Source organism: Suncus etruscus, chromosome 18 (genome assembly GCF_024139225.1).
Source record: "Suncus etruscus isolate mSunEtr1 chromosome 18, mSunEtr1.pri.cur, whole genome shotgun sequence".
In the NCBI taxonomy this organism is placed as follows: domain Eukaryota; kingdom Metazoa; phylum Chordata; class Mammalia; order Eulipotyphla; family Soricidae; genus Suncus; species Suncus etruscus.
This window is the reverse complement of record NC_064865.1, coordinates 63,848,711-63,874,824: the sequence shown is the minus strand read 5'-3', so window position 1 is coordinate 63,874,824 and position 26,114 is coordinate 63,848,711. Positions and strand designations below refer to the sequence as shown.

At 47.2% G+C, this 26,114-nt stretch overlaps 1 protein-coding gene and 1 pseudogene across 5 annotated transcripts in view; one reads left to right on the top strand and one right to left on the bottom strand.

Moving 5' to 3' along the window:
• Window positions 1-19,342, bottom strand: part of LOC125996000 (zinc finger protein 585B-like) — a 107,973-nt gene extending 88,631 nt beyond the window's left edge. For 3 of the 5 annotated variants that reach the window (XM_049764949.1, XM_049764951.1, XM_049764952.1), the window contains exons 1-2: window positions 19,124-19,342; window positions 16,928-17,054 (exon numbers count right to left, since the gene is read on the bottom strand). In XM_049764949.1, coding sequence (XP_049620906.1) covers window positions 16,928-17,054; window positions 19,124-19,156 — 160 coding nt within the window. In that variant the 5' untranslated portion in view covers window positions 19,157-19,342. The remainder of the gene's footprint in view (window positions 1-16,927; window positions 17,055-19,123) is intronic. The other 2 variants (XM_049764950.1, XM_049764953.1) reach the window with 1 other exon arrangement.
• A 374-nt stretch (window positions 19,343-19,716) lies between these two features.
• LOC125995960 (protein phosphatase 1 regulatory subunit 16A-like) lies at window positions 19,717-22,649 on the top strand (annotated as a pseudogene).
• The last annotated feature ends 3,465 nt before the right edge of the window (window positions 22,650-26,114 follow it).

Below are 26,114 nucleotides of genomic sequence, written 5' to 3'. Positions count from 1 at the left end.
TACATGCAGAGACCAGTGCCTTTAGCTCATGACTCTACTGTTCCCAAGTCCACATGTATCTTGGTATTATTCATCCAACGGGCCTGAAAGCAGGTCAGCTGAGAATATGGTCCCCAATACAATGCTTGTGCCAAGCCACAAGGGAGGGAAGAGGGTTCAGGGTAGAGGAACTCCTGTGATACCTTCCTTGGAGGGTCCAATTCTGAGTTGCTTGTGAAATGTGTGGAAGGAGACTGGAAGCATACGTGGCTTTGCTATTCTACAGCTCTGAAGTATGAACAAAAAACACCTATGTTCTGGGGAACAGTATGCTATGCTAAGATGGTAGCTAGGACACTGCTACTGTCCAAAGCTGACAGTTGCTTTATGAAATAAGTCTCGCCTTCAGGGATTCTTCAAGGAAGGGTAACCTACGAGTGTATTTGGAGTGGTCAGGTCTGTTGAAGGAGGGGGTGCCCCTCCCAGAGTCCCGGTCCTAGTTATCCTTCACCAGAGCTCTGCATGATCTGCATGTGGGGCGAGTAATTTACGGGGCCTCATGTTCAAAAGAAGTTTGGCCTCTGAAACACAGGAATGATGGAGGGAGTTTCTGTGGCCACCAGCTTGGTGGGACAACTCAAGACAACCAGGCTCCCGGATAATGTCTCTGTCACTAGTCACATTCAGATTACATCAGGCTTTTCAGACTCACCATTAAGTTGTGGGTCCTCTGCTGAAGCGAATCCCTCAGTGGGAAATCTTCTCACTTTAAAAATAGAGGAAGTTTAAGTCTTGGGAAATGGATATTTGGATCCCCATGGGTTCCCCAAAATCTTCCTGCATCTAGTCCCCTCAGATGCTACCTGAGCTGGAATCTGATGTCTGAAGGAGGCACCAGACCATGCTTTTCCATGATATGTCCCCTCCGTTGTTTAAAAAAATCTTGAGTCATTCAGTGGCAGGGTGTTGGTGGGTGACAGAAATAGAACACTTTTTGGTTTTATTTTGGAAATGGTTTTGGACCACCAATTGAGAATTGCTCATGAGTGATTCTAGATGGGACTTTAGGAACTTGGAGCCAGGGTCAAAAAGAACAGAAGCATATTTGGCCTAATAGGATGAGTCTGATTATGCCAGGGTCTCTGGGCCATTCAAACTTAGATGTCATGGTCAAGGTTTGAAGTGGCAGAAAAGTGTGTTTTTCTTAGGAAAGGGGCATTTCTCAGCCCATCCTGGGTCATTTGACCTCTCACCCTCTGTGTACTCCATGGCATTAAGCTTTGGAGCCTTAACATGAGGAGGGAGATTCCTAGGAGTGGGGGTTTACTGGAAAGGTAGCAGGATAAGGTGCCAAGGCACCTTAAGGGCCTGGAAACAAGAATATCAGGGGGGTAAACAATCCCAGGGACTGCCTCCATTATGCTTCAAGTGAGTGCCAATGCTTGACCCTGGCATCTCCTGATTCTGATCCTTTGGCCTCTGCCACATTTGCTCATTCCAGTTTCCTGCCAACATGTGCAACTGAAGAAGAAAAAGCCACAGTCTCTACAGGAAAGGGATCAAATCTAAACCAATCAGAACCATCAAAAACACCTGATCACTTACTGAAGCTGGTATCTCAGGACGAACAGCTCAGCAGGCTCAAGGGGAAGCTCCTGGACCAGCTTCAAAGGAGGAAGCTCTGAACAATCTCGACCTAAGAACAAGGCAGAGATGGAGAACCTCCAAAGAAATTGGAAGACACAAGGGAAGAGGGTCCACTGGCTCCTGGGCAGAAAAGCCTGCATCCAACTCCTCACTTCTCCAACTTTAACACTCCTGATTCCCAACAAGCAGTAGAATGAGCAGGTCGAGGCCCAACTGAATGCAGTACTGAATCCACTGAAGAGTGTCAGGTCCCTAGGAGAGAGAAGTCACCTTGGGGGGATTAAAAGGCAGAACTGCACTTGAGGCTGAGCCCAGGAGGACCCACCCAGGACACTGCACTCCCCGGATTTCTAACCCAGGAGCTCCATCTGCGAAACAAATAGGAGAGGAGGAGAGAAAGGTGTTGGCAAATGTGGACAGGACACGAAGACTTTTGAGTCTGCCATGTATTCTACTTGCCAAAGTGATCGTGTCAAGCCTGAAACACCCCTCCATGGCCTACTGAACACACCCAACTTAATACTGATTTTCTTTCTGAATTTCTGTAGCCACAAGTATATTGCAGGTGCCAAGGGGCCAACATCCACTACACAGAACTTGGAAATCCACTTATCTAGTGAGGGATATGAAGGGAGGGAGTATCCTACCCAGGATGTCCCAGAATTTCACCCCAGGCCATCTGAGGTCTCCTGCTTCACCAAAGCTTACCATCAAAATTGACGGTCCCTGCTCAGAAGCCCAGCCTCCACCTTTTTCTACATTTGCTCCCGATATTTTCCCATTACTGCTCCCGCCCTCAGCCACTCCATACTCCCTTCATCTAGACCACAGGCAGAGATGGTGGATGGAGGCTCGGACCTATCAAAAGCCACAGGAAGATCCTATGTGGGTGAGTCTGGCAGCTACAGAGGCAGATGTGGGAGACTAAGGAATATGAGCACCAGGAGGCTTGGTGTGTTTAGGGTAAGGGGGGGATGTGGTAAAAATCCTCAAGGACCACCTCTATCCTAACGATGCCAAGCTGCCTGTGGTCAGTGCTGGGATCTGGCAAGTTTGCTCCTCCTCAAACCCCTTCAGCTTGCCATGAGACCTCAAAGCCACAAGTGAGAGGCAGAAGCACCCTAAAGTGGCTATAAACAGGCCCAATCCTACCTGCCAGCGCCTCTAGGCAGTGTCCTGGGGCCATGATGGAGTCTGGTCGAAGATGGAAGATGAGCCTATTAATGCTGTGGTTGGCACTCAGGTGCTAGTTGCTAGCAGACGGTTGGGAGAAGCAGGCTGGTTCCTGCAGCAGCCTCTAGGGTTCTACAGTTGGGAGGGATGTTGGAGGAGTTAAGGGAATCTTAGTACTGATAGTTATCTACTGTTACTGGCAGTTAAAAATTACAGTTTTTTATTTTCTCTTTCAGTACTGTGCTATCTCTTGACCACATATTTTTCTCTTTCTTTTTCCACTCTGGAGAAGCCCAGGTTCTCTCTTGAATATGAAGTCCACACTGTCTCTCTCTTTTTAAGTCTTAGTACATAGGTTTCTTTTAATAAAAACTATCTTGCTTCATAGAAAGTAAAAAATAAAGGAAGAGAGGAAGTGGGGAGGGAGGGAGAAAAGGAAGGAAGATGATGTGAAGTAATTCCTTGGAAACAATCCTGGAAAGGAGGTTTCAAACAAAACAGAGCAGGAGAGGGAGGTTGCTTGCTTGCTTTGATCCAGTTGACCTGAGTTCAATCTCTCAGCACCACTTTGGGTCCTCCAAGTCCTGCCAGGAGTGACCCCTAAGCATTGAGCCAGAAGTAAGACCTGAATCCGGGGGCTGTAGCAATAGCACAGTAGTAGGGCCTTTGCCTTGCATGCAGCCAATCCAGGACAGAAGGTAGTTTGAATCCTGGAATCCATATGGTCCTCCAAGACAGGAGCGATTTTTTTTTTTTGTTTTGCGGCACAATCGATAATGCTCAGGGGTTACTCCTGGCTTTGCACTCAGAAATCGCTCCTGGCTTGAGGGACCATATGGGATGCCAGGACATGGTCCATCCTAGGCTAGCACGCACAGGCAGAAGCCTATGGCTTGCGCCATCACTCTGGCTCCACACCAGGAGTGATTTCTGAGCATAGCTGGGAGTAACCCCTAAGTGTCACTAGGTGTTCCCCCCAAAAAAATTTTTTAAATGACCTGAGTCCTAAAGAGTGTGGCCCAAAACGAAAGGCAGCCTTCTTAACCATGATTCCCAGAACCCCGTATCATCCTTCAAACACCACTAGGAGTGATCCATATATGTGGATTCAGAAGTAAGCCCTGAGCGCCATCAGTGTGGTACCCAAATAAGGACATCCAAATATTAGTACAAAACATTTTTTTATTTTTAAATAACCTTGAGGCACAGAGTTTGCTGTTTACATTGCTGTTTTATTCATATCATGCAGAACAATAATATATTATATTGGTTCTATCAGAAGGTCTTCAGCAAGAAAAATAAAATTATCCCAGGGCCTAGTTCCCAGCATGCAGGGACCTGTCCAGTTTTCTGGCTGCAGGGTGACTGAGAGGATCCTGCCCACACACCCAGAGGAAATGCAAGAGACTCTTTTACCCACATAAACTCCCATGAGACCTCTGAGGCAGTGGTAAACACTGACAGTGACATAGGAAAGAAGCATCTTGAGACTACAAAGTAAGTCATGGTAAAGCAGCACAATACTCCAAACTCCTGGTGGGTGTAGATATCAATCCTGCAGACCAATCTGCCCTAATTCTCTATACCACCTCCTGAAATGGAGATCAGAGTGGAAATGCTTAGGATATTCCTGGAGCTATAGAACAGTGGAACATACAGCCAATAAAATTCAGGAAAAAGTGAGAGCAGAAATGAGAAAACTAAAACCAGAAATGTTTGTGGCTAGAGTGATAGCACAATGGTTAGGGCTATCACAATGGTTTTTGTTGCACATGACCAACCCAATTTAATCCCAGATATTCCGTATGGTTCCATGTGCTGGCCTGTAGTCATATTTAAACACAGAGACAGGATTAACTCCTGAGCATCATCATGTGTGCCAAAAATAGAAACAAAATCTAATCAAAACAAAATGAATGTCACAACTGAAGAGCATGGTAATCAAAGTGAACCCCAGCTGCTGTGGACCAGATGGTGATTTGGGAGTGGTTGGGGCTGTGGAAAGAGGGGTCATCGAGGCCACAAACCCTAGGCCTACTTATGTGAATGCCAGGGCTCTGTGTGTCAGCTGTGGGGCACACAGATTCAGTGTCGAACATGAGGGTCTCATTTTCCAAGAAATTTCTTGGCTTCCAAGAAATAATTAGGAGATTATGGAGGGAGTTTCCCTTGGCCCCAGCTTGGTGGTGAAATCAAGGCTCAGAAAATCAAGGAAATCAAGGCTCCTGATTCCTCCTCGAGTATTACTAGCCATAATCTGTTAAGATTTGGGTCATGTGGACTGACTGTTCAGCTGTTCATAGGTCCCCTCTGTGCAAGTAACCCTCTGACTGGAAACCGTGTTCTGGTTCTTACCTTGGGAAGACTGAAGCAAGAGTATGAGGGATATAGAGCCCCGCTGGTTTCCATTATTTCCTTGGACTCGCCCACTCTTCTGCCTCAGATGAGTTGCCAGAAATTGTTTGGAGGGAGAGGTCCCCTGACTATGCCCTTCCTCCAAGTGGTCCCTCTTACTTTACATTTTTTTAGTTTGTGGCCAATGTTTGGTGTCTATCCATATGTGCACCTGAACTAAGTCAAAGGTCCTGAAGGACGAGGCATGGAAGGAGAGAGAAAGGAAGGCAGGTGGAGTTCTTCAGCTCAGTTGGGATAAGCTGACCCGCACCTGCAGCAGCCTTTAAGATTCTAGATATGGGACTTGGGGTGGGGTTAGGGAACCTCAGTACTGGCAGTTTTTACTGTTCCTGGCATTAGAAGTAAAGTTAATGGATGGTTCTTTAAAGCCCATGCTGTCTCTTGAACACATATTTCTGTTTTCTTCTTCAACTCTGAGATGCCCATGTTCTCTTTTGAACATGATTTTCTCTCTTTCTGTCCCCTCACATTTTACTAAGAAAGTTTCTTTTAATAAAAATGATCTCTTTTCGAAGGAAGGAAGGAAATAAGGAAAGGAAGAAAGGGAGGGAGGGGGGCCGGGTGGTGGCGCTGGAGGTAAGGTGCCTGCCTTGCCTTCGCTAGCCTTGGACGGACCGCGGTTCGATCCCCCGGCGTCCCATATGGTCCCCCAAGAAGCCAGGAGCAACTTCTGAGCGCATAGCCAGGAGTAACCCCTGAGCGTCACAGGGTGTGGCCCAAAAACAAAAAAAAAAAGAAAAGAAAAAAGAAAGGGAGGGAGGAAGAAGTGAGGAAGAAGGCAAGAAGGAGGATGGAAGGAAGAAGGGAAGAAGGAAGGAAGAAGGGCCCGGAGAGATAGCACAGCGGTGTTTGCCTTGCAAGCAGCCGATCCAGGACCAAAGGTGGTTGGTTCGAATCCTGATGTCCCATATGGTCCCCCGTGCCTGCCAGGAGCTATTTCTGAGCAGACAGCCAGGAGTAACCCCTGAGTATCGCCGGGTGTGGCCCAAAAAACAAAACAAAACAAACAAACAAACAAAAAAAGAAGGAAGGAAGAAGAAACAGAGGGAGCAATGGAGGAAGGAAGTAAGGAAAGGCAGGAAGGAAAGATGAAAGGAAGGAAGAAAGTAAAGAAGAAGAAAGGATTTTGCAGGAAGCACACCTAGAAAAGTAGATTTTTAAAAAGCAGGGCAGGATATGAAGTGTCATAGGCACAGCACTTTCCTTGCATTCTGCTGATCTGGGTTCCATCCCAGGCACCAATTATGTTCCCCAAACTGCCAGGAGTGATCCTTGAGTGTTACCCCATCCCTCATTCTTCTTGTAACCTTACCTGCTAATAAGATCTGCCTATTTCTGGAAGGGGTCTTTGGTGGGTAACAAAAGGTTTGGCCTGAAGGGCAGGGAAGGAAGAAGAGGATTTGGAGGATATATTGAGGGAGAAACATGAGGAGGAGAGATGGCTGAGAGACGAGGTACAATGCAGGGCTGAATAGGGATCCAGCATAAAAGGTTATGAGAGAAGCCACACCTGTTGGCTAGGGCTGTGAATGAAGCTGATATTTCCTGAACCCTGACTGCCTGTGAATTTTCTCCCTGCCGCTATCCTGAACCTGCAGACCCGACAGCTGAAGGGGGTTGCAGACACGTGGCCTGGGCTGGAGGAGAAAGGCCTCTCATCCCTACATCATCATCCACCACTATCCAGCCCCATCCAAGGGCTTTTATGCAACACTGAGCACAGCAAACAGTCTGAGTTCTGCTGTGTAATGCAGCCAATCTATGTATGATCCCCAGGACCTCGGCTAGTTTTCCAATTCCCAGCAGGAGAGATCCCTATGCACAGAGCCAGGAGAAATCCCTGAGAACACCCAAGAGTTACCCTCAAACAAACATACAAACAAAAAGATGAGAACTGTTGTATTAAATATTAATTATAGAATCCTGGTGATGGATGGATGGTGAGGCTTTTCTCAGCTCAGCTCAGCACCTGCAGCAAGTCTATAGGTTCAGGATAATGACAAGGAAATTATTCACAGCAGTCATGAAGTTTTATTATAAGGCCCTAATCGCCATGTGCATGTCTCACATGGCTTCTGAGCTAAACAGTCTCTCAGCACCCAAACTGTTTCTCCTCTATACCTGTTGCATCTTCCTTCTGAGTCTCTCTTTCACCCTTCCCCCAGGCCACTTGAATTACCAACCACAGACTCCTCCCATCAGTGGGAGGGTCTCACTATCCAGGTAAGAGAGGCAGGAAGTTAGGGCAAGGTAACAGAGAACAAGAATATTTTCTAGAGGTTCTGTTCCAAGCAATTCAGCAAGAAAAATAAAATGTTATCTTTTGAAGAGAGAAAAGTAGAAGTACTTGCAGGTGATATTATCTAACTGAAATATGGAAAAGTCTATCAAATTCATTGTACACACAATTAATTATATTCCTATATATTTCAAGTGAACAACCAAAAAGTAGAACAATTCTACTGTAATCCCATAATGAAGAATAGAATATTTGGAAATGAACTTAGGTATCAAATTTTCAATTCTAGCAAAAGAGAACATTGATAAGAGAATTTAAAACCTAAATAATTGAAAAGCCACAGCATGTTCCTGGACCCAAAAATGTAATGCTGTCCAATTCCTAGAGTTCCAGCAGCTGGAGGAGACCAGGAGCTGGTGGAGCTGGTGAAAGTGCAGAGAGGCCTGGTGAGAGAGAGGAGCAGGGGGCTGATGGCAGGAAGGCCTCTTTCCTCTCACCCTCCCTGCCTCCTTACCTGTTGTGTATATAAACATACAAGGGGCTGACTTGCAACACTTACCTTCTTCCTTCCACTATGAAACTCCTAAGCCCCATCAGGCTGGAGAACCAGCAGCACCTGGCCCATCTGAATGTAGTTCTTAAAGCCAAGTAGTTGCCATGAAGGACAAGACACCTTTGGCAACGTGGGGATGTGGCTACCTGAAGATGGATCCAAATGGGCTCTGCCAAGGCCTCTCTGCCTCTCTTGGTTGTCTAAATCCAAGGGATTCCCCACAAGAAAAGTAAGTACAAACAGTGGAAAAGGGAAAGGCTGTGGAGAGAAGGTTGTGGAAATGGCAAAGCTGGACATGGCAGAGAAGGTGGAAGTGTGGACATAGTGGAGGTGGTACAAAAGCTGAAGATGAGGTGCCGAAACTGTGAAGTCTTTGGAGAAAGAACAAAACAACTTCAGTCATCCCAGAAACCTGGACATCCACAAAGCCTCAGCAAGCAAGGCACCCCCATTTGTGGCCCCTGGCACACAGCCAGGGTTTCTCTCAAATTTCTCTCAACCTCAGTGTCCCCTGGAGCCAAAGGAACAAAATCCACCTCCCCGTGCCTTGTAGCCCCAAGAACCTTGTAAGGAGTCCTAAGGGATCCAGAGGACAGCACAAGGAGCAAACACCACCCTACCTCTTGCCCACAGATGGAAATCCTACCTGGAATCAAGGAAGACCTGAATTCAGAGCCAGACAAAAGATCTTTACTCTGGATCAGCCCTCAGAGTTCTGTGAGCAGCATGAGCCCCAGCAAAGTCACCTGGTTCTGAAGCCAGGATTGAGCTGAGTTCCTGGCTCATATTTATTTTACCCAGCACGTGGTCTCTACCTATTAAAATCGCTTTAATCTAAACCAACTATATCGTTTCTATCTTCCTCTACCTCCTCCTACCACTCTCCTCAATCCCCTTCACCCACCCTCCTACTTGCACTCCCCTTCCCCCGTTTATTCCCTTCACCTCTCAGAATTGAGAGTTGGTTTTTATTACTTGGTGGGTACACAAGTGCACAGCACCCTAGAGCAACTAGAAGATCCAAACAGGATTCAGATTCATTCCCTGCATAAGATTCATAGTGCCTCCTCGACACCCTTACATGTGTGGGGAAGTAATTGAAAATAGAAAAAAAGTCCAAAAAATTAAATTAAGAAATAAATTACTTATACTTAACTGGGTGGGAAAGACCCATGAGGGCCACTGGGAATCAGAGCAACTTTGAAATCAACCAGCACATGCCCGGACTCCTGCCACACATGGCAAAATGGAAGAAATTTGCCCAGAGGGAAAAAATAAAAAGTGCGGCAGAGGAACATGATGGGCACAGAAAAGCCTGAGGCTGCAGCTACCTCTGAAAAACATAAATGTTCTGGGCACGTGTCTATTGCTAGGTTAGTTAGACGAACTCTGTGTGCCCCAATGGGTTTTGTCTTGGGGCTACACTGGTGATGATCGGGAGTTATTCCTGGTTCTGTGCTCAGATATCACTCATAACAGATTCAGGGTCTCAGGCTTCAGGAGTGGTGCAGAATGCTCTCCACCCCGGCCTGACACTTCACTCCTTTGCTGTTTCCGCCTAGTCCTCAGCTCCTCCTCTCCTGCCTTTGTGCCCATTCTGGGTGCTCTATTGCTCTCACTTCCTGCCCAGTCACTCCCTCCTTCCCTTCCATCAATTATAAAAATCTCTAAAAAGCATTCAATAAACTAACTTAAACAGCCATATCTATTGCCAAAGATCCCTTTAAGGTATATATAAAAAAAAGAATATAAGAAGATTTCACAAAAAGTGTGTGCTGATACCTCTGAGTGGGACTGACCAGGAAATTACTGTGTCCTTTCTTCCAAAAACACAACACACCTACTCCTCCTAGAGTAATCTAAGTGAAGAGAACTTAACTGATGTTTCTTATAGAAGTTTTGGTGCTGAATTGAGGTTCAGTGTGTACATCAACTACTTTGCATATGGCTGACCAGGGTTTGATATCCAGCACTCCATTTGACCCACCCACACAGAAATCCAAGCACAAAAGAGTCAGTGTGAGCACTGCCAGGAGTGATCCCCACACAAGACACAAATACACGCAAGGTCTTCCTTCCCAGATCTTGATGTTTCCTTTCATGACTTAATCTTAAATCTGAGATTTCTCTCCCTGGGCCTACTGATCAATTTATTAATAACCTTACTTTATACTTTTTCAAGAACTGTTTAGATAGTATGAGTTTTCTGTCCATGTAACTTCTGCTGCTTTCATGGGGAATGGAAATATTAGAGATCAAACTATATGAAAACAAAGTTTATTACTGCTTAGTGCAAAATATACAAGAAGTAAGCTGTCAGTACACTTCCTGGCCACCTGGTCAGCTATGCAAATTGTGGTGGTTGCATTTGTTTTCTCTGCTGAAATGTTTTCCTGAACATTAGCCAGCAATGACTCATGCATAAGAGTTCTAACCTGTGTGTGTCCTTTTGTGTGTGATGAGACTTGGTTTCCATCTGAAGCCTCGTCCACACTCTCTGCAAACATAGGGCTTCTCATCTGTGTGTGTCCTCTGGTGTGTGTTCAGACCTGAGAGCTGACTGAAGCCTCTACCACACTTTCTGCAAACATAGGGCTTCTCACCTGTGTGTATCCTCTGGTGCATGATGAGATTTGATCTCAGACGAAAGCATCGCCCACAGTCCCTGCAAACATGGGGCTTCTCCCCTGTGTGTATCCTCTGGTGTATGATGAGTTTTGACCTCTGACAGTAGCCTCGCCCATACTCCATGCAAACATAGGGCTTCTTCCCTGTGTGTATCATCTGGTGTGTGATGAGAGTTGATCTGTCACTGAAACCTCGTGCACACTCCTTGCAAACATGGGGTTTCTCTCCTGTGTGTGACCTTTGGTGTCTGGTGAGATGTGAGAGCTGACTGAAACCACGGCCACACTCTGTGCAAGCATGGGGCTTCTCCCCTGTGTGTATCCTCCTGTGCGTGATGAGAGATAACTTCCATCTGAAGCCTCGCCCACACTCCTTACAAATATTGGGCTTCTCCCCTGTGTGTATCCTCCTGTGTGTAATGAGAGATAACCTCCATCTAAAGTTCCGCCCACACTCTCTGCAAACATATGGCTTCTCCCCTGTGTGTATCCTCAGGTGTAAGAGAAGAGATGACCTCCATCTGAAGCCCTGCCCACACTCCCCACAAATATGGGGCTTCTCCCCTGTGTGTGTGCTTTGGTGTGTGATGAGACCTGTGAGCTGACAAAAGCCTCGTCCACATTCCCTGCAAATATAGGGTTTTTCCCCTGTGTGTGTCCTCTGGTGTGTGATGAGATGTGATTGCTGACTGAAGCCTTGCCCACATTCCCTACAAACATGAGGTTTCTCCCCAGTGTGTGTCCTCTGGTGTATGATGAGAGTTGACTTGTCACTGAAAGCTCGCCCACACTCCCTGCAAACATAGGGTTTCACCCCAGTGTGCGTCTTCTGGTGTCTGGTGAGATTTGACAGCTGACTGAAACTTCGACCACACTCTCTGCAAACATATGGCTTCTCCCCTGTGTGTGTCCTCTGGTGTGTGGTAAGAGTCGACCTGTCACTGAAACCTCGCCCACACTCTCTACAAACATAGGGCATCTCCCCTGTGTGTGTCCTCTGGTGTGTGATGAGTTGTGACTTCCGACTGAAACCTTGCCCACAATCCCTGCAAATATAGGGCTTCTCCCCTGTGTGTGTCTTCTGGTGTATGATATAAGTTGATCTCAGACTGAAGCCCCGCCCACACTCTCTGCAAATATGGGGCTTCTCGCCTGTGTGTGTACTCTGGTGTGTGATGAGAGTTGACCGCCATTTGAATCCTTGTCCACACTCCCTGCACACATAGGGTTTTTCTCCTGTGTGTATCCTCTGGTGTGTGAAGAGAGTTGACTTGTCACTGAAGCCTCGGCCACACTCCCTGCAAACAGGGTTTCTCCCCTGTGTGTATTGTTTGGTGTCTGGTGAGAGATGATTTCAGAGTGAAACCTCGTCCACACTCCATACAAACATGGAGATTCTCCCCTGTGTGTGTCCTCTGGTGTGCGATGAAAGTTGTCCTCCATCTGAAGTCTCGACCACACTCCTGGCAAACATGAGGCTTCTCCCCAGTGTGTGTTCTCTGGTGTGTGATGAGAGTTGATTTCAAACTGAAGCCTCGGCCACACTCCTTGCAAATATATGGCTTCTCAACTGTTTCAGTCAACTGGTGTGCAATGAGATTTGATATGTCACTGAAGCCTTGCCCAGGAGCAACGACTCTACCTGTGTTCTTTGGATTTTCTTTATGACTGCAAAATAGACTAGAAAAGGTTGTTGAAATTCTTTCATGCCTTATATTCTTAGCCAAAGGTAAGGAGTTTTCGTTGTGCTTTTGATTTTCAAGTATGTCATTCCTTGGGTCTTCAACTTTGTCATTATATGGTTCAGAATGTTGCTGCCATTGGTTCTGATCATGTGGACAAAAATTCTCTGATTGAGGTTGCTTTCTTGCAGATGTTCCTGGGAGGATCCCAGAGGCATGATTAAGTTTTATGTGACGACTGAGGAAGGTCTGAATGGAGAAGGCCAGAGAGCAGAAGGGACATGGATGGATTTCTGGCTTTGGTTCTGCTGAAAGAGGAAGGTTTGAGTCAGAGTAGATGCTGACAAGGCTCTCAGGGACAATTGCTTTATCTCCAGCTAAAGTCTGTTCTACTAGCTTTCCTTATTTTGTTGATAAGCAAGAGAAAACTTTCAAGCTCTTAAATAGTCTGGTAAGTTTCTTCGCTTGGTTGGATTTTGTGGCCATACCCAGAGATGCTCATACTCATAGCTCTGTGCTCCGGGATCACTTCTGGTAGCCTTAGAGAACTGTATGGAATGCTAGACAATATATCTGGCCCCTAAAAGGTTTCTTGCCATTCCATTTGCATTCATTAAACCTTGCAAAATTCAGAAAGTCTGTATCCAGAAACATATTTGTTTTTGTTTTTGGCCAAACCTCACAGTACTCAGGGGTTCCTCCCTATATCTACTCAGCAAATACTCCTGGCTGGCTGGGGAAGACCATATAGAATCTGAGAATTTAACCGGGATAAGTGTGTGAAAGGCAACACCCTACTCTCAGTACTATCACAATGTCCTCTACCCTGGAACTTTTTTTTTTTTTTTTGGTTTTTGGGCCACACCCGGCATTGCTCAGGGGTTACTCCTGGCTGTCTGCTCAGAAATAGCTCCTGGCAGGCACGGGGGACCCTATGGGACACCGGGATTCGAACCAACCACCTTTGGTCCTGGATCGGCTGCTTGCAAGGCAAATGCCGCTGTGCTATCTCTCCGGGCCCTACCCTGGAACTTTTTGACAAAAGGTCTTATGTGACCTTTTCGTACACAGCACCCTTAAATCATATTACTCTGTGATATGGGTTCTAAAGATATTTTACTCTCCAGAGATGAAGTGACATTTGACTTCATGAGGTCAAATCATCCTTAGTGACTTCCTATGAGGGGAAACATATTAACATGGTTAGAAAACATCTACCTTGGAGTTGTACCAATGGAGGTAGGATAGGGTATGGTTAGAGATTATAGGTGATTTAGTTTAAATGTGAGTCTGCCATCTAAAATGGCATTTTAGGTGTTAGAGACATAGTACAAGGTTTATGGTTTATGCTTGGCCTGTGGCCAATCCCAGTTCAATCCCTGACACTGTATCTGATCCCCCAAATATTTTCAGGAGTGATCTCTGAGCACAAACCCAAGAGTATTCACTGTGTATTAATTACTAGGTGTTGCCCAGCATCTCTCCAAACAGCCCAAAAATCACAATTAGGGGCAAAACCATAATTCAAGTGACAAGGCCCTAGTTTTGATCAAGAACTGTGCGGCCAATGAGCACTGCTGGATGTGACCTAGTAACCTTAACTACAATAACAAATAGGCAGAACACCCAACTCCACACTCAGTTTAGATCCCCAGTACTGAATAATCCTCCAGCACCACTGGGAACAGTCAAAGGCACATCATCTCGAGTAGCCTCTGAGAACCAGTGAGAAAAACAGTGATGCCGTGAATACAGGAATTAAGAAAAGAAACTCTTTCACTCATTGCTGGAGGGAAAGATGTCTAGTCCAGCCTTTCTGGAAAAAATATGGACATGCCTCAAAAAAGTGATAACTGAGCTCCCATATGCCCCAGCAATTACATTCCTAGGACACATGAAAAAACAGGTACACCTAAGAACACGAACACAGTACAAACATGCTCTCCACTCTCCTATGTTCAGCGCAGCACCATTGATAATAGCCAACTCGGGTGCCCAACAACAGATGAGTGGAAACTGTGGAATACCTAAACAATGGAATACTATGCAGCTATGAGGGAAAAGTGAGGTCATGGCATTTGCTTAAACACAGATGGACAAGGAGATGATTATGTTCATATTATGAATCAGAAGAAGATAGATATAGAAGAGACTCACTCATCTGTGAGGTGTAATAAAATATATGAAAGACAGTATGGTAATAGTATCCAGAAACAATAGACAGGATGGTTGGGAGGACCAGCTGATGATATGAATCTAGCCACAAAGAGCAGTGAGTGTAGTTAGAGTAATAACTGCACTGATAACTACCATGACAATGATAGAGAAGCAGAATGCCAGTCTCAGAGACCTCTAAGTGGGCTAGTTCAAGGGAGGGAAATGAGGGCAGGAAAGTGGCACTGGTGAAGGGTGGTGTACAATTTATGACTGAAACGCAACTATGAACATTTCTGTAAACACAGTGCTTAAATAATTTAAATAAAATAATTAATTGAATGAAACCTGGTTAAATGCAACAACACAGGTGGAGTGAATACATGTTGCTTTCTATTGTTAATCAGCTAATATGAACAGTCAAGACAGTTTGGGAGCATCACGATGAGGAGTTTGTCAAAATCCTTATTTGTGCTGAGTTCACTCATCAATGGCTTAAACAGACAAAAAATATTTGAGTGGGCCAGAGAGAAAGCACAGCAGGATGTTTGTTAGTTTGCTGACCCGAGTTCAATTCCTAGCACCCCATAATGTCCCTCGAGCCTACCAGGAGTGACTCCTGAACCATGGGGCCAAGAATAATCCCAAGTACCATCACGGAGTGAACCTGAAAATAAAAAGAGATCAGAAAATCACTTCCCTGCAGATCTCAAAAACCTCATTATGATCCAAAAACAATGGCCGAATTAAAGGTAAAAGAAGAGAATAGCCTGAGAAGGGCACCCCGACATGGGGTTGTGCAGCCACTGAGAGCACAGACAGGGGGTGAAGGCTCAAATCACAGGACCTGCTCTTAATAGCCAGACAGGGACCAGAAAGAGCAATGGCATGACAGCAAAGCTTCAGAACATTCTGGGACTCAGCAGCAAGGGCAATGAAAGGGACCAGGAGAGCAATGATCCGGTAGTTAGATGCACCTCCACCCAGCCAAGGGTCCCAATCTCACACGGGACAGCACCTCCACCCAGCCAAGGGTCCCAATCTCACACAGGACACTCCACACCCAACCCAGGCCCTGAGCCCAGGGTCCCTTCCCACACTCACCTGCAAAAACGATTCTCTGCTGCCTACCTAGGGCTCCTCTTTCCAACCAAGAGATCAGTGCAGGCTTCACACCACAATGCCCTGCCCAGAAGTACAATTCACAAGTTAGAGACAGAGAAGGGACAGAAGCCTGTGCATGAGACTAGCTCCCTAAGAGGCCAAATCATGAATAAGATCAAGAACAGAATCCCTGTTCTCCATAGGCACATGGGTTATTACACAGATGACAACAAGTTGAAATAAAAAAGTGCAATTGAAGGGACCGACTACTACAGCGGGGGGATATGGGAACAATAAGACAGTGCTGGTCTTGAAAGTAGCCAGCATGCATTTGACTTCGGCACCCTCTCTAGTTCCCTGAGTCCACAGGGATTGAGCACTGAGTGAAGAGCCACGATTAAACCCAAGCACCCCTAAAGCCCAGACATGGCATAAAAAGGTGAGGCTGGAGTGATATTACAGTAGTTAGGACATGTGCCATGCACAAGGTTGACAATGCTTCAATTCCCAGAACCATATAGGATCCAACAAGCTCCACCACAAGTGATTCCTGACTGCAGACCTGGGCATAAACCCTGGGACTGCCTGTACAGTCCAAATACAAAAATAAACCAAAAACTCAAACTGTTCCCTTCCAAGGAACAGGATGCAATGTGTAGGGAATATGCTTTGCATGCAGGAACATCATATTTCATCCCACCCAGCATATTGTAACAAGAAACAAAGGGGAGATCCCAGGATGTGCTACAGGTTGGATCTTTGGAAATCATAAAAGAACTTAAGTCACTTATAAATTTTGCAGTCAGTCTCATGAGGATTGAACAATAACAGAGGGGAGCACGTGACCATAAACTAAGCCAACCCAGGAATGATCACTACTACCCTGGATATTCCCCAAAACCCATCGAAGTGTTTCCAGAACTCAGAATCCAGAATAAGTCCTGAGCACATACAAATGTGGCTAAGATCCCCCAGTTCATGAAATCACATTCCTTTTAGCCAAACCCACAGTGAACAGGGCAGACTCCTGGCTCTGTTCAGGGAGGATACCTGGCAGGCTCGGGGGAGCATATGCAGAGACGGAGATCAAACCCAGTTAGGCCTAGATATGGAAAACCACTAACACAATGTATGAAAGATTTCACTGGTTGCTGAAAAGACATTTAAAAATATAAAGATGGACTCATCTAAGAAAAAAGTCAGGGACTAGGGAGTCAGAAAAATAGGGAGGGGTTTGACCCTGGGGCTCAGCAGAATCACTTCATGTCCTGTTGAACCCAGATCCCTGCCAGATTCCCAGCAGCTCTCCATCCCAGGATGTAGGCCACAGCAGAGGACCCAGGGAAGATCTCACCTACAGCCTGCAGGTGTTCGTAGGTCTCCAGCATGACGTCTCTGTAGAGGTCCCTCTGAGAGGCATCCAAGCATGGCCACTCCTCCTGTGAGAAGCTCACAGCCACATCGGGAAAAGTCACCATAGCCTGAGCACACAAAGTGGAGGGGTCAGAGTCAAGGCTCAAGCATGGCCATGGGGAGAGGATAGAACCCCTCAGGACTCTAGAGAGACTCAGGGAGTCAACCTTCTGTCCTCGCAAGCACCCAGCATCCATGTCCTTCTCTCCATGGGAACCCAGAGGGGATGGTCCCCAGACATCATGCCAGAAAGCCAGATAAGCCAACATGATATGCAGACAGTATTCTAGAAGGTTCTTGGAGGTGTTGCTCTTCACACAGACTACCCAGAGCCAATATGTCCAATGGATTCACTGAGAACTGGTGGATGAACACTTAGCTACAGAGCCAAAAAGAGCTAAAAAGCTACTCTGGGTATGGCCCCAAATGCTAAACACACACCTGTTAGTTTATAACTTGTTTAACCCCAAAATAAAGAGCATCCCTGAATTCTTTGTATCTGTGTGTTTACAACTTGGTTTCAACAAAAAATGATTGTCTTATGTGTAAACTTGGGTGGGACTGGCTCAGGATAGCCTGAGCTATCTGCCCTGACTCTGTCTTACTCTCCCAATTGGGGGTGGTCTCTGTACTCAATAAAAATGACAGTTCTGGGGCCAGAGAGATAGCATGGAGGTAAGATGTTTGCCTTGCATGCAGAAGGAAGGTGGTTCAAATCCTGGCATCCCATATAGTCCCCCGAGCCTGCCAGGAGTGATTTCTGAGCTCATAGCCAGGAGTAACCCCTGAGCACTGCTGGATGTGACCCCAAGAAAGAAGATAGTTCTGGCAGGCAGCTTGCTTTCAATAGAAGGTAGAAGACTGCCAGATATACAGATATACATGTTTCACCCTAAGCCTACCTTGCATTATTTCATGCGGAGCCCTGATTCAGAATCATTCACCAGGCATTGGAAATAAGCCGCGTGTGGGATTTTACACACAACAGCCCCTATCTCTGCTTGGGATACAAGTGGCAAAAAGGCAAATTCAGTGTCCAGTGAGTGAATCAAACCTGTGCTGGGGTTGTCAACACTCACGGTTCACTCCCAAACAAATCCCTCTGGTGCAGATGAAAATGAGCCGACTACCAACAACTATGGCTTCCAAAAAGATCCTGCAGCCACAGGACTGCAGACAAGGAGACTTTGGAATTGCAATGGGTTTAGTGAGAAGAAATGTGACTGCAGGGAGGAGGTGAGACTGCAGAGTGAAGGACAAAAGAGTTGAGCTGTATGTCCTGGGATCCAGGACAACAGTGGCAGGGAGGGTACAGACAGGCAAGTGTCACTTGATGTCGCCTGGGGCAAATCCTGTGTGCAGTCAAGGAAAAGCCCCAGCACCTCCACTGTGGCACACAATTCAATACAAAACCAAACAAGGAGACACAGCACAGCACAATGCACCCAAAACAAAAACCAAACAAAACCCTGAGGAAAATACACATGCAGGAGAGGACCCTGCTGGGTTCTTTCAGGCAAGACAGAAAATTCTTCACCAGGAGCCCAGAGTTAGGGACCCCAGGAAGAGTGTTCCAGACCGCCTGGAGGGTCGAGAGTGAATACAGGAAGAAGACATCGGTACAAGCATTGGCCTGGCATCTGGGAGCAGCAGCAAACTACAAAAGAACTTTGTAAAGGATCAACAAGACAATTGGGTAGGTGCTGGTGTCCAACAGGGATGTCACAAGCTCAATCCCCAACACTCCATAAGGCCTCAGCACCAGAGATATAATTCTAGACTTCAGAGTCAGAAGAATTCCCTTTTGCTGTGGTACATAACTGAGAAATGATCGAAGAACTTTTCCCCCAGTGAGGCAGGAATGATGTTTCTATTATTACCAAGAGCTCAACCCTAGAATCTGGCAACAAATAGGATATTGGACCTGCCAGGGGTGACCCAAGAACACTGCGTCTGGAGTAGACCGAAAAAAAAAAAGACAACAAACAAGAAAAAAGTGGCCTCAAACTGCAGAGACCAGCGCCCCCAGATTCCTTCCTAAAACATCCCTGGGTCCACAGGTCCTGGGGGACCCTGAGGGGCTTCACACTCCTGTCCTCCTACCCTGTCCTTCTCAGAATCCACACTGCACCCTTACCTGGGGCCAGGATGTCAGGCGGTGTGGGCCCATCTTCTCCAGCCTGGATTATTCCCAAAGAGCAGCAGCAAGACGCATTTCAGAAAGTCCTGGAGAAAAGTCACAGCCATGAGAAACAAATGAGCACAACCTCTGCCCAGCTGCTTCCTACTGGGTTTTGCTTGATCCTAACCAGATCTGCACATCTGAACCAGGCATCCAGCACCTGCCCCTTTGTGAGGAACTGTGGAAAGCGTCCACACAGCCTGCTGTTCAGCAGAGGCATCAGTAAGGCACAGGGCTTACTGAGGCCCACGATGTGACCTGTATCTGGCACTTGGAGAAAAGACGAAAATTGACTTTTTCAATCAACAGACCTTTAGGGCAGGGACAACAGTCGGGGGGCGGGGGACGTTTGCCCTGCAGGCCGCTGAGCCAAGTTGCATCCTTGGGGATGGACCTGTGCTCCCTTCCTTGCTGGGGGTGGCCAACACTCCCTTGCAAAACTAGCCATGTCGCATCAAAGCCTCCTCCTCGGAATAAAGCTCCTTCCCTCCTTCCCCAAGGACCCACCCAGAAGCCGGGGTCCGGGCGCGCCACGGGGAGCGAGCGGGATGTGCTGCCACTTGCACAGGACGATCAATCTCAAAGCCAGGGCGCAGCCATCCCAACAGGCGCAGAGCGGTGGCATGGACGGACGGCGGAGAGAAAATCGGGGCTCCGAGGCCTCTGCGGCCGCGGGGACCCCGAAACTCTTGGCCGGGCACCGACGGCGACCAGCCTGGCAAGGAGGAAGAAAGATGGCCGAGTGCGCGACGTCACCTCTGGCCACGTCTTAAAGGGCCAGCTTGTTTGATTTGATTTGATTATTTATTTCTTTTATTTTATTTATGAGTGCAGAGGCGGGAGTAACCCCTGAGCATGCTGGGTGTGACCCCCACCCTCCCCCAAAATGCAGAGGTCTTAGGGACACTTACTGCGGATCAAACCCAGGACCTTAGCCACGCAAGGTGAGTGTCCCACCCTGTCCTTCTCCAGCCCCGTGTGCTCTCTTATTCCCAGGAAGCAGAACATAAACGTCGTGAGATACTAAGATATTTGCAGCTTATGGAGATTGGAGAAATAGTTCAAGGGTTAAAGCACTTGTCTTATACACAGTCAACCCAGTTCGATCCCAGACATTGCCTGGGCCTCCCATTCACCATACTTCTGAGAACTGCAGGATGTATTCCAAAACCCCCTTCCTAAAGAAAAAATGAAGTCTGGGGCTAAGGAATGCTCCAAGGGCAAAGATACAGGTTCGATTCCCATCATGCATGGTCCTCAAAAGATCACACATAACCTGTGAGCACCACTGGGGATGGCTCCAAAACAAAGAACATGCAGCCAGAGCATGAATTGGTCACATGAAATTATTTTTATCCACGAATACATGGGAGTTGAATGGCACCACAGCAGGAAGTTCAGTGCCTCACACTGGTTTCATTAGGATGCAGCATCCATTCAGAAGGTGGCAACCTCCAAATGGTAAAAGTCTACCAGATTATATACAATAAAGCACGTGTACAAAAAGGAGGTGCCGCAGTAAAAAAAAAAAAACGGGGCTCACCCCAGTGGTGTGTGGACTACAGTCGGGGGCCCAAGCTTCCCGCCGGAGCATGCTGTCTCAGCCTGGTACCACTACACAGAGGACAGACTTGCAAACACACTGCTGGCCCCTCAGTGCTCTGGTGCTGGGCCTGGCCTCTGTACTCGTGACTCTTCCCTCAGAAGTGGGCATGTGCTGACTGTGAAGCCCAAGCTGCAGGGCTGGGCCAGGCATGGCTGCTCCCAGGCCCCACCCCAGCTAGTCCTGAGCCAGGACAGTGAGGGACCAGGGACCACAGTGCCATCCAAGTCCAGAATGAGGCTGCCTGCACACTCCAGTTTCCCAGGCTGCCCTCACCAGTCACTTGCCTGCCTCAGTGCCTAGAGTCCTGAGAGACACATGGCCCTTGCCCCCCTTGGCCTGTGCCCCGCAGGCTGGCCAGAGCCTCCTAGAGGGCCCTCCTGACTCGTCCTTGCCAGGGGTCGAGGGCACCAGGAATTGAGAAGGGGATGCCCCCACAGGCTGTATCCTGCCCTGTGCAGCCGAGCACCTAGAGCTGCTGGCAGAGATGCCCATGGTGGGCAGGATGAGCACACAGGAGAGGCTGAAGCATGCCCAGAAACGCCCTGAACAGCAGGTGAAGCTGTGGGCTCAGGCCGAGACCCACAGGGGCCTCGGGGACAGGTTCCAGCAGGAGGTGACTGGCAGGCTAAAGCAGTATGTCCACTTCCCTCCAAGTGTAGCCCTGCTAGAGGTTTTCGCCTGCAACAACCTGTAAGAAGTCTGCCAGTTCCTCAGCAGCGAAGTCAGCCCTGACTTGGCTGTCGGACAGCCTGACAGTACTGCGCTGGAGCTGCATCCATGACTTCTGAGAGATGGTGCAGCAGCGCTGGGAAGCAGGAGCCTTGCTCAACACCTATGACCGCGAGTCCTAGACTCCATTGCATGCTGAGGCCACTTGTGGCCACCTGCACCTGATGGAGCTGCTCATTGCCCAGGTCACTGACCTGCTGGTGGTCAACACGGATGGTGTGAGGATGAGCAGACTCTGGACTGCCTAGAGACAGCCATAGCCAACTAGGGGGTCACCCCAGCCAGCACTGAGAATGCCTGGGCCTTGCTGGAACTGCACATGTTGGATGACATACAGTGCTAGTTGCAGGCCGGGGCTGATCTGGACGTTCCACGGGACCACAGGGCCACTCTGCTCCACATTGTCACTGCCAATGGAGTCAGTGAGGCGGCAGTTCTGCTGCTGGAGCACCAAGCCAGACTGAAAGCCAAAGACCTGGATGGCTGGGGGCTGCCACACACTGCTGCATGCTGGGGACAGATGCAACAAGTTGAGATGCTGGTGCCACATGGCGCAGACCCGAACACCAAGTCCCTGATGGAAGAGACGCTCTAGGCATGTGCATGGACAAGGAGGTGCTGGCCAAACTGCTGGAACTGAAGCACAAGCACGATGGCCTGCTGCAAGAGGGCCCCCAGCGATCACTTCTGAACCACTGCAGCCACCGCTGCAGCCCCGCAGCCCCAGAGCCCCAGGATGAGGACCACCAGACGGATGCGGCTGAACCTGAGAGACGAAGACCCTGAGGCAGCCAGGCCACATAATTGCACAGTGGAGGGCATCTCTGGACAGCATCTGTACTCCAAGTGCCTGGACCACAGTGTTTCCTCGCAACTGAGCCCTGTGGAGAGTGTACTGCCAAGGGCCTAGTCAAGGCCAAGGCCCACCACACACTGGTAGAGCTGAAGCGTCAATGTGCTGCCACCAAGCTGCAACAGCCCCTGTCTGAGGGGCCAGAGCCCCCTGAGCCTTGCCCTCTGGAGAACCCCCAGAGTCCTCAACCCCAGGATGGGGCCAGGATTGGAAGAGACCTGCCTTTACTCAAGCTCACAGATCCCTCTAAGGAGGCTCCTGTGGGCATAAAAACATGCTGCCTGCTCATGTGAGGGTCTGTGCACACTGCCCGCCTCTGCACTGGGGACTCTCATGTATGCAGCTGAGGGCTTCCCTACATGCAGCACCCTTGCACCGCCCCCCCCCCCCATGGCACGTTGGGCCAAGACTGTGTCTGGACCCCCGCCCAGAGAAGCGTCACTGGAGACTTGATAAAAGGCATTCTACATAAAACAAACAAACAAACAAAAAACCCAAACCAAAACAGCCTATAGCTAGACTATGGGTTAATGAGGATCCAACCAGTCAACCATTTACAAAGCAAATGCTCTAGCTACATTGCTGTCACCCTGGCTCCATCCAGCTCCTTCAATGTTTACCTTCTATATACCTATATATAATACTATGGGTTTTTTTAAAATTAATTGATTTTAATTAGATTTAACCATAGGTTGTACAATTGTAACTCCCATCCAAGTACTAACCAGGCCCGACCCTGCTTAGCTTCCGAGATCAGACGAGATGGGGTGCATTCAGGGTGGTATGGCCATAGACGTACAATTGTAACTCAATGTGAAAGTTTTTATTTATTTATTTATTTACTTTTTAATTTTTTTATTTTGAATTATGAGAACAAAAGATGCAAAGAAAGAGGACAAGGTAAACTTACAGTGGAAGGACAATCACCCATAACATAATTCTCAGAAGAAGTCCCCTTGCTGATATCTTAACTTGGAATTTTCAGCCAAAGAACGTTAAGATAAATAAAACAGAATCCATGTACAATTACTTTATCCCTCAAGTCCCCAGATTGTAGCACATTATAATATTTCTTAACAGCACACAAGGCAATCTAAAGCCATAAAACTGACGTAACTCCTTAAACATTAGAGGCATAGTATTTTTTACATTTCCATGTACATGCATATTAGTTTAAATTAACCTCAAATTTTAAGTGGGTGCATTTTAAGGATTAGAGTCAAAGGAGCCCAGTAAAAACGGTAAGTTAACCTCAAATTTTAAGTGGGTGCATTTTAAGGATTAGAGTCAAAGGAGCACAGTAAAAACGATGTTAGAGTGGCAAATGTTGTTTGCATAGGCCCACCAAAATATGAGAGGCATGGAAAGGAATAACCTTGGCCTAAATACAAAGAGATCCTAACCCTGAAGTTAAATGGTATAAGACCAACTCTAGGCTTCAGGCAAGTTATCGTCCGATCCAAGACATTGTCCGTAGTGCCAACACACTTTTCACACAGTCTCTGTTGTTGGTATCATGTTTCTATATTAAAGATTCTGGAATCTGCATATCCTACATTGAAGTCATGATGTGGAGTGTTGCCACATCCCACTCAGGAGAGGCACACACCACAAGGTAGAGTGCCCTCCTGAAAAGGAATTATTTGCCAAAAAGGCCCGCTTAGAGCAGTCAAAATCACTTGACCCTTTGCGTGGAGTGTTTGGCCATAATTCCAATAGTGGCTGTAACTATCTCTCTCTTTATTTTTAACCAATATTAGAAATCAGGCCTTAGTAAATTCTTTCTAACAAAGGACAGTACAATCCCGCCAAAAGTCTCCCACTTAACAGCTCCCTGTAATTTTTGCTACTTTGGCGCCAAGATCAGGTTTTTCCCAAAACTTAGCTCATAGTAAAGTAATTTTCAGTTTTCCCCCAAAACTCTAAAACATTCCTCTCTCTTCCCACTTCCCTGAAAACTACCTGGTTCCTTTCTGCTTACCCAAAACAAAGCAAGCCCAAAACAAACTGCCTTTTCACCTTCAGTATCGGCTCTTTAATATGCTAATTTAAGCCAGAGTCCTCCATTCTTTTCCCAGTCTCTTTGATGTCAAGAATTTGCACCTGCTTTCCAAGCCTCTAACCTTTAAAAGTCTGCCAGCTCAAAAAATAAATTTGTCTTCGTCTTTTGAGACATAAGTCCCCATACATTCTGTGTGGTTTCAATTCATTTCTACAATATTGTTCCGTCATTCGCCATTCCGTGTGCCCACTCTCTCCCCGTGGAATTTTTTCTCGAACTCCATGAAGGATCTGTTTGCAGGCGCTGAAGATTTGCAACAGAATTGGCTCACAGCAGAGTGTCTTCTTGTTTCACCTCACCATGAAAGGGCAATGCAGGAAGCCCTGTCCTGTAAGCAGGTCGTTGTTGTTAAGTCTTCTCAGTATTTAGGGAAGTCTCTTTTGAGCAGGATGATGTCTGAGCAGTGGTAGGGTCTTCCGTGGTAGAGGATTGCTTCCAGTGATGTTATAGATAAACCTCACAATTAAGGGGAAATACAGCAAGCCCTGTCCAGTAAGCAGGTCATTGTTCTTGTTAAGTGTTCTCAGTGTTAAGGGAAGTCTCTTTTGAGTAGATCGATGTCAGAGCAGCTGTAGGGTCTTCCCTGGTAGAGGAATGCCTCCAGGTTATGTTATATACAACCTTGGATGTTTTGTAGATGTCTTCTCTAGATCAGGGGTGAATGGAGAATGACCATTCTTCTGAGGCCTGTGCCAGGTCTTTATGTCAATGTTTAGGGTGTTAGGTCTCATTGCACTACAAGATTTGTGTGTTCCCATCTCTATTAGATAAGAACTTATTGGTATGTATAGTATTTTCCCATTTTAGTGTGCCTAAGCAAACAAGAAATAAAGCCACGTGGTGCTATCAGATATAGGGGGGCGTAAGAACATTTCCAACAATACCCATGACTTGGTTCAAACAGAAGCATTAAACTAAGGGATTCTTTCACACCAAATTCCATACTGAGCAGTTCACAAAGAGAAGATAAAAAACATGGGGGGGGGGGGGGAATCATCACTGTAAAAGAAAATATTCAGCAAAAGTTATAGCCGTCAAAGAAAACACTCATAAAATGTTGAAAAGAAATAAGTGTCCTTTTTATGTCTTTTAAAATGTTTGATGGGTGTTAACTCCAGGGCACAACTTTGGTCTGTGACTTAGGACTCTACAGTACTTAAATTAGAAAGGGTAAATGAAGAGTAATGATGATAAGGAGTTAAGGAAGTTAAAGAGAAATATGATCCTATGAAGGGGTATGCAAAAGGGCAGAGTACAAAATGGACATTCTGCATACATGAAAACATAATTCAATGATAGTGAGTATTATTAATGTTTCCTGTGCACACAGGGGCGAGAGCCCCCGCGCGATATTGAAAATATAGACTGGACAGAGATTACAAGTGACTTCAAGAAGCTGACCCCACTAGGCCTGGTTAAGGAGGCCTCCGGCATGGCAGGGGCCTGCCAAACCCTCTCCTGCTAGACTCCCGGCTCCCAGGAAGGAGAGATCCTTCAAGAAGCTGGGAGGCCAGAAGTTCAGAGCCCCACCCAGACCCTCCCTAAGGAGCTGCATGGATAATGGGGGAAGGCCTAGGGTACCTTCAAGCTCCACCTAGGGACCCAACTCACCGGCTTGCCCAGGCATGTGGCCCGGGGAAGCCCTGGAGATCTGGAGCAAGGCGGTAGAGGGGTGCTTGGGTTACTCAAGTCCCAC